The 9,364-nt window shown below is 39.6% G+C and overlaps 1 protein-coding gene across 1 annotated transcript; it reads left to right on the top strand.

Moving 5' to 3' along the window:
- Positions 1-1,013: 1,013 nt before the first annotated feature.
- Positions 1,014-3,696, top strand: LOC143562838 (PKS-NRPS hybrid synthetase cheA-like). The gene is made up of 5 exons (XM_077050531.1): positions 1,014-1,073; positions 2,044-2,307; positions 2,398-2,871; positions 2,952-3,519; positions 3,596-3,696. Exons 1-5 carry the CDS (start codon positions 1,014-1,016, stop codon positions 3,694-3,696), a joined length of 1,467 nt encoding a protein of 488 aa, XP_076906646.1.
- The last annotated feature ends 5,668 nt before the right edge of the window (positions 3,697-9,364 follow it).

Genomic DNA, 9,364 nt, shown 5'->3' with positions numbered 1-9,364 from the left:
ATCATCGGCTTATATATATACATACATAATATATATATATAGTAGATGTGCGGTATAAGAATGCATTGCTCCGACATAACCAGCACCAGATCGAGATATTAGTTTGATGAGTTTGAATCTCTCGGATCCGCGGTATCCGCTAACGGCAGCGATAACGGGAGCCCATAGTTTGGACAAATATGTGAAAATTCGGTCATTGCTCCAACATAACAAGCACCAGATTGAAATATTAGTTCGGACTTACCTGAACCGGTTGACACGTATGCTGACGTGGATTTAGGCTTGGTGTTGACGCTGATATTAACACGTTTGTTTACAGCTTTCATTATCACCAGCATAATACACAATGAAAGCACAAATTCAAACAACAATCCATACAATAGCAATTCTCTTCACTCAAGAGAGTACTAAACATGAAGAAGAGAAAAATAATGAAGAGAATTGCTATTGTATGGATTGTTGTTTGAGTTTGTGCTTTCATTGTGTATTATGCTGGTGATAATGAAAGCTGTAAACAAACGTGTTAATATCAGCGTCAACACCGAGCCTAAATCCACGTCAGCATACTTGTCAACCGGTTCAGGTAAGTCCGAACTAATATCTCAATCTGGTGCTCGTTATGTTGGAGCAATGACAGAATTTCCACCTATTTGTCCAAAGTACGAGTCCCCGTTATCGCTGCCGTTAGCGGATACCGCGGATCCGTGAGATTCAAACTCATCAAACTAATATCTCGATCTGGTGCTGGTTATGTAGGAGCAATGAATTCTTATATCGCACATCTACTATATATATGTATGTATGTATGTATGTATGTATATAAGCCGATGATTCTTTAATATACGCAAGATGATCAACTTAGAATACCCCCAACTAAGCATAAAAATAATAATAAGCCTAAGATTAAGCTTAGTGACGACTGATATGTGTTGAGTGAGCACAACTACGGTTGCTGGTGGTGGCTGAAGGTCAAGACAGTTGGAGTTCGAAGAAATCGAAGAGCCAGATTTGAGATGCCGATACCGGAAGCATCCAAGAAAGGGTTCGTTTGGCACTGTCTGTTTTTCCCCAAGGTAATTACTTTAACTAATTCAAGTTGTCTATAACGACAACAACCAATAAATTTAAAGGTCGTTTCACAATGTCAATTTTCTCATATAGGCCTTGCCACTGAACGCCCTATGTCGAATTCCGAATAATAATATTTTATTCATAAATAAAATAATATTAATTATAATAATTATAAATAACATTAAATAACAAAAAGAAAAAAAAGAAAAAAAAAAAAGAAAAAAAAAACTAAATAAGACAAACTGGTGGGTTTTTCTAGAAAGCCCAATAATACGTCGCGTATAGAGCTATTCGCGGTGTATTAGTTGTGTTGACAACCTAGCCGGCAAAAGCTGATCTAGGTTGTCAACTCGTACCCTTTTACGCCGCGTATAGCTCTATACGTGGCGTATTGCTTTTTTGAATTATTGGAGCCCGGCTCTCCTCCCATCCCCTCTTTTCCTTTTTTTTATTATATATAGTTGTTGTTCTCTCGACGTTCAACCTGCAACAACATAACATTTGTAATATATATATACCCACAATGTCTTGATTTAACCATTTATTTGCGGAGGAAGAGCCGGGTTACGCCGTTAACGATCAGCCTGGCACGTCGTGGTTACCCGACTTGAACCAGGTTCGTTATATATTTATTTAGTATGAAGTTGGTAGTTTTTTTTTACTAACACTTGCTACATTACGTTTTGTTAGGAGTATGTCGGGTATGATACCCAGCCCCAACAACCTTATGATCAGCCCGAATAGTTTTATGGTAACATTGGCTCGCCGGGCTTCCCAAATTTGAACCAGGTTTCCCGCACTATTACCGTTATTGTATTTTTTGTGATTGTTAATTAAAATATTATTATTGTATTATTATTGTATTATTATTATTATTATTATTATTATTATTATTATTTTAGGTGTTATTATTATATATTATTATTATTATCACTAACACTGTTGTTTGATTTTCTAAATTATATATTGTAGGAGTACTTCGCCTCGGATTATGTAGATCAGGCAGGTGGTGTTTACAGTAGTCAGCCGTCGTACCCGTCACCTGTCGCCTGGTCGGATTATGGAGGTCAGGCTTCGTCATCGTACCAGCCACCAGTAGCAAATGATCCGTTTTACGGAACCGAGTCTTCATCGCACTACAGGCGAAATGATCATGCTGGGGCAAACCCAAATATCGAAGATGAGTACGATGATGACTACATACGCGAGGTGACAGTTTCGTATAAAACAGATGCTGTAAGACACCGTGTGTTTTGTTTAAGTTAATATTATTTATTTGTATGTTATTTAATAAACGGCTTAATAAATAGCGTAAAAATGTTTCAGATTTTTGAGAGCCGCGAGGAGCTGGAGAAATGGCTCAAAATTAGAGGACGGGAGCATGGGTTCGTTGTTGTGGTCCAGCGGTCAAAGAAAAATGGTGTGGACCTTGCATGCAATCGTGGAGGCGAACCCAAAATAAAGGTGACGGTGAGACGTACCGTCAGCATTAAAAAATGCTTTTCATTTAAGAACCTGGGCAGGTACGACTCGACGGGTGCATGTTGGAGGGTTCAAGTGGTAAACAAGACTCACAACCACGATCCCTTTGAATTCGAGGAGGGGTGTGCGTCTTTCAGAAAAATGAACAGCGACCAACTGAATATGGTTGAGAGTTTACACAGGATCGGCTTGAAGCCGCTTGAAATTGAAGCAGCCCTCCACGAAAAGTTTCCCGGTGTGCAACCTGCAATAAAGGACATATACAACCACACCGCCAAGATTAGGAGGGATGCGTTACTAGGCTATACCCCTATGAAGGTAGTTCAAAACCTTTGTTGTTTTAATGTGTACTTGCCGTGCTTGTAATGTTTACTAACGTTTTATTTCATCAAATGCAGGTTCTGGAAAATTTTCTCGCAGCCAACGGTTTCACGTTCTATATCCGGGAGAATGATACCGACGACAGGATGGAGGAAATTTTCTTCTGTCATAATAAGTCGCATAAGATGTGGCGTGCGTTCCTCGAGGTGTTGTTTATTGACACGACGTATAACACCAATATGTACGACTGGCTGTTGGTTCAGTTTATTAGTGTGACGTCAACATCACAGTCGTTTGGTATCGCCACCGCGTTTGTTATCAGGGAACGACATAGGAACTTCACCTGGGCTTTGGAGAAACTTAAACAAGTGCTCGATGACTGTATGGAGCCACGAGTGATCCTGACTGACGCGGACCAGGCCCTCATGAACTCCTGCGACGCGGTCTTCCCTAATGCCACCAAAAATTTATGCAGGTGGCACATATCCGAGAATATAAAGAGAAAATTTAAGGGCCTATATAGGACGGATATGGGGACGGACTTCGCGTACTGGTGGAAGGTCCTGTATCAGTCTCCGACGATACAGGAGTTCGACAACCGTCACATCAACATGGAACGTCATTTGATACAGGATGATAGAGCAGGTGAGTCCTTCGTATCAGTTGACCGTTTTTAATAGTCTAAACATACGTCTTATTAACATTTCCCTTTATTTTTTAGAGGTTTGGCAATACATTCGCAACAGCTGGTTGGATCCATACAAACACCAGTTTGTAGCCAGCTGGATCGACGAACGGCGAAACTACGACGACCCGAGTTGAGAGCTAACAAGCAAATCTGAAAAGGTACCTCAATGGAAGCAACAACTCGCTCGACACAATTGCCAGGCATGTCCTTAAAATGGTCAATTCGTAGATGAAAGAAATCGGTAAATCTTTTCAAGACTCCCGTTCCAGGGTCTTGAAAGGACATCGACATCATGCCTGGTTGAAGAAGCTACTAAACAGGGTGTCGATTCACGCTCTGAGGCTTCTTGTGAACGAGTATGGGTTGATACGCAAGATGGGTGACGACGGCACTTCATGCGACCACCATTTGTATTCGTCTTCGGGGCTGCCATGTGCTTGTCGGATTGAGGGATACATAGTTAACGGCATGTCTATCCAGTAAAGGATGTTGACCCGTTCTAGAGGAGGCTTAATTTTGATCCAGCCTATCCGCCGAACGAAGAGCCAGAATATGAAGCATGTCGACGGGACATCAGAGATACGCTATCGTCCATAGATGACCCTAATCAAAAGAAAAGTTGTTTCGCGATGATCATATTTGCTATTCTAGGGAGATCTAAAAGAAGGAGCCCGATTAAAAGAAAGGATCCCCGGGGGCGTCCCAAAAAACCAAATCCCCCGAGGTACAGCTCATACACCGCCGCTCCAGATCTCCCTAGACACAGCTTCTACACCCCGTCCTCGTCACAGGGGCCTAGCCAAGAAACCCCCACCCCATCCTCTCTGTCTCATTCATTGTCCTAGTCAGCGTCATGGTTTAAAATTCCTCGGGGGCGACCTAAGACATCAAAATCTACGGGAGCTCACCTCGGGTTTCCTTTGATGGTTTCGCCAGCGCAAGTATCGACGATAGAAATGTTTAAGAGCCTCATTCCTAGCTGGGCACAGCCGTTCGTAGTAGACATAAAAAACGTACGCCCAGACGGTAACTGCGGTTTCCGAGCAATCGCCATGGGTATGGGGAGGCATGAGAAAACACTGGCCGGATGTTAGGCGGGCAATGCTGAACGAGCTGGAAACGAACGAAGGGTGGTGGAGGGCGATGTTCAAGAAAGAGGATGACAGATTGTACGAATGGGTTCGTTCCAGCCTTCCATACTCCAACACGGTCAAACCGGCGCCGCTGAGTTATTGGTTCAGCATACACGGTCACGTGCACGTGGCTGCTCAAACATACGGGTGTGTGTTAGTCAACCTACACGGCAATGAGACCGAATGTTACTTCCCGTTGAGACTCGGCCCTGACTCGATTCCGGATCGAGTGGTTATAGGCATCGCTAACTGGGAGGTGATCACTGGATATATATCAAACTAGTAGGGGATTTCCCAATGCCTATGCCGAACCGTAATTGGGTAAGAAGTGTCGTACCAGCGGCGCTCAAATAGAAAACACGGTACGGACAACATTTGAAGGAGTACGGACAGATACACCAAGGTTAGCAAAGGGAACACTCTAACGTAGATCTAGACAGCTTATAGAAGACAATGTATCAATGGATATATATAGATACACACACATATACATACATAAATAATAATAAATAAATAACAAATAAATAATAATAGTAATAACTAATAATAATAAATAATAACAATAATAAATAACAAATAAATAATAATATTAATAACTAACAATAATAAATAATAATAATAATAATAAATAGGCTTAATACGCCACGTATAGATCTATACGTGGCGTATTATGTCCCTTATATGGCCCCGTCTGCTCAGCTGCCCCTTTATTTCTGTAAGACCCCTAATCCCGGGAATTCTACAGTTGGTAATCATATCCAAATTTTCACAAAAATTTAAAATCCAAAACAATTCACTTTATCTAAAACAAGTTCAGAGTAAATAAACAGCGGAAAACTCATAAGTATTAAAAATTCCCAAAAACCGGGAAAAGTTCCCAAAACCAAAATTTTAAATGCTTATAGTAATAAATGAAAAGAGATAGTTTGCGTTATTAATTCTTCGACTAGATATGCCTTCAACCGTCTAAGTAGTCTCGAGCACGTCCAAGCGATAGTTCCCTACTTAACAACCTGAAAATCAGTCTAACATACACATAAAGTCGGCTAGAGCTGAGTGAGTTCAAGTTTTCATAAGCAACATTTATAATTCATTTCAAAACTTATATATACAAAACAATAGAGAGAATAATAAGAAAATAAATAAATAATATCATCAAATAATACATTCATGGTCGAACACACGTACACGGGCCTCTCCACCACGAGCCAAGACTCGAGTAATATATTAGACCTGAACGCGGTAAGACATAAGCACGTGACACGAGCCTCTCCACCACGATTCATACCCCGTGTAATATATTTGACTCGGTCACCGCTTACACATCCAAACACGTGATAAAGGCCACTCCACAACGAGTACAACCCGAGTAATATATTTGACGCGATCACGGTTTAACATACGACGGGCCTCTCCACCACGGGATTTTAAAACCCGAGTAATATATTGGGCCCGCCTTAATGATGATCACGCCACACGGGCCTCTCCACCACGGGATTTGAAAACCCGAGTTATATATTTGACCCGGCCGTAATTACCATGCACACACACATCCATAAGCCTACTCACATAATTCTTAGTCACACGGAACTAAATGATATCAACAATCGTAGGCTATAAGGTAATATATAATAGTCAGTCTAAAATATGAACTAGAGTAAATAGGTCTACTCGTATTCAATTAACACCAATCCTAATAACATCCTCGAGTCTAGACCATAAACAAACAATATATATATATATATATATATAACCTTAAGGAATTTATGACCAAAACGAGTCTAAAATATGCTAAGGAATAGAATGCAATCCACACCTGGTTTCATAAATGCATAAATAATAAGGCTATACAATGTCCTTCAAAGTGTTTTAACGAGTGAAATCGGGTAAAATAGTAATTGAGTGTGTATGCCAGCCAAAAACGTAAAAAGAATTAAAAAGGGGCATCATGAACTCACCTGACACGAGGCACACAATCCCAACGAGCTAGAGAACTCCTAAGTATTCCCACAACTCAAACACCTGTCGGATTACAAACAATAATTACTAACGGTACCGAATCGACTCGTTTATCCTATGAGGCATTCTAACATGGTTTGATTTACCTAAAGCCTCGACCTCAACAAATTCAATTACAACAGCCTCCGGGGCCTTGTATTTACCAAACCCACCCTTAGATAATCCCGGGGGACCAAGGATTCCCAGTTTACTCCCGGAAGTTGCTAGATGAGACGAATATGCGCGTTTGCGAGTTGTTTACGCATTGAGCAACCAACTCAGCCCCGTGTGGACCAACTTAAATAAAATCACAGCCAAAAAGTCCACACGACACTACACGAGTTGGATGGGTCGGTAATTCGGAAGCACAACACACAAACTACCAATAAGTGCGAATTTGCGTTGTACCGACCCGTTTGAGTAACCGATAACCAATTCAGCCCCAATACTTAAAAAAATAATTTTTCCATAGCTCATATATCAAACTGAAGCTACACAAACTGAATTGGTTGTTAATTCCTTCAAACCTCGGCTAAACGCAACAATTTAACAAACTAGACAAACGAAATCCTAGTTTTATAATCTACTGACAATTGATCAATCAAATGAGCTTCATAGCCCACGATACTAAAGTATAACACATATGACATACCTAGGAAGATGATGGAGCAAAACCTCACTTCAAACATCCCCGACAAGAACACAATTGGACAGCCACCAGTTAAGCCTAAAACAAACGTATCGATCAATAACGAGTATAACATGCAGATTTTAGCATGCGAAGATACATTTTATTACATAGAAAAAACACAGAAATAAATTATGAATTTTTACTAGAGTTTAGTAAATGTCTTAGACTTCTAAAAATATTTTTGTTACATTTTTACAATGCACACAAAAATCATAAAAATATAAAGGTACATGCAGCTATTTCAGTGTGCAACAAAATGGTTTTAATTTTATAAAAATTATTACCAAACCAAATTAAACGATTCCAATTAGGTTTGAATCCTAACTAAAAATATTAAGTTCCAGAAGTAGAACCAACCAATTTTAACTTGTCGAAAAAGAGTTATGATGTCGGAAAGACAGACCAGAATCCGTCATCCCGAATCAGCTTTGATACTCGATCTTATAAAATCATAAAAATAATTCAAATCTCGTTTAAAAATTACATATAATACCTTTATGGATACTAGACTCAAAGTAGAATATCATAGAAACAAGAATCGATCAAAAACAATAAATTTTCATCGAGTTACAGACCGAACAATAAACGAGTACGAATCTGTCAGAAACTGTTATAATCAAAACTTAACCCTAACGTGTTCAACAACGGGTTTAATGGTGAAAAAGAGTTATATTGGGATAGGACCGACCTTGAATTAGATGGAGATCACTTGGGAAAGGCTGGAGATGATGAAAATCATGAAGGGGAGGGCTGCAAAAATCCCGATCGGCCAAGAGAGAAGAGAGATAGAGAGTTAGGGTTTTCAATATAATAAATTTACACTCTGGTCCACGAGCTTGTAAAACGAGATGTCTTGAGCCAAAAGGTTAATTAAAATGACTTTCGTGGATGACTAGAAGGTCCTTTAAGATGACAAATCGGGTCTCGGTTAATGCACAAACTCTACAAGGCTTACTTTCTTAGTAATGAAATTTAACGGGCGTTACAATTTCAAATTTCGAACTCCCTCTCCCGAGCATCCGAGCATCCAAACAAGAGTCTATATTCGACTGACACCGACACCACACGACAGGAGCCTAGGAGATTTGATCCGCCACCGACACGACATGGAGGTAATTTTTTAATATTATGTTGATGATGATGATTATGTTAAGATGATGATGATGATGATGATGTTATTGTTGGGATGGTTAAAATAGTCGGTTGGAATCCGCCGTAATATGGCCGGAGTCCGGCCGTCGGTTTACAGTGAAGGTCAGCGGCGACGTATAGGCCTATACGCCGCCTCTGATATATATTTTTTTAATAAATTAATTTATTATTAATATTGTTATTATTTATTATTATTATTTATTAATATTATCATTTTTATTATTATTGTTATTATTAGTAATATTATTATTATTGTTATTTATTATTATTATTATTATTATTATTATTATTATTATTATTATTATTATTATTATTTGTTATTATTATAGTTTGTGGACGACGATATTGAGGCGGAGCTCGAGCAGGAGGAGCAGTTGGAGATGGGGCCGGGCCGGGGCCAGGGGCGGGGCCGTGGCCGAGGCCAGGGATCCCCACCGGGTAACGACATGTTGGTCACCTACCCTCATTTGCAGTTCGCTGAGGGTTCTGACCCCACCACACACGATGCAGTCGCCTACGCCAGATGTTCCCGTTTAACAACACGGTAATATCCTGGTCGTTTTTGGAGTCCTGTGACGCTCACACGGCGGGCGGCTGAGTACATTGGAAAGGATACGCCCTGGAGCTGGTGCTTCAGTATGCCTCCATCAGCGCACTGGGAGCTGACACTGGAGGTTTACTCCACGATATTATGTCTCTTTCTATATTATATTATATTATATTATATTATATTATATTATATTATATTATATTATATTATATATTATATTATATTATATTATATTATATTATATTATATTATATTATATTATATTATATTATATTATA

The sequence above is a fragment of the Bidens hawaiensis genome, unplaced genomic scaffold, assembly GCF_021521415.1.
Source record: "Bidens hawaiensis isolate Kalapana, Puna unplaced genomic scaffold, B.hawaiensis_p1.1 tig00021179_1, whole genome shotgun sequence".
Classification (NCBI taxonomy): Eukaryota; Viridiplantae; Streptophyta; class Magnoliopsida; order Asterales; family Asteraceae; genus Bidens; species Bidens hawaiensis.
Note: the sequence above shows the minus strand (reverse complement) of the source record. Positions and strands in the feature narration are given on the sequence as shown.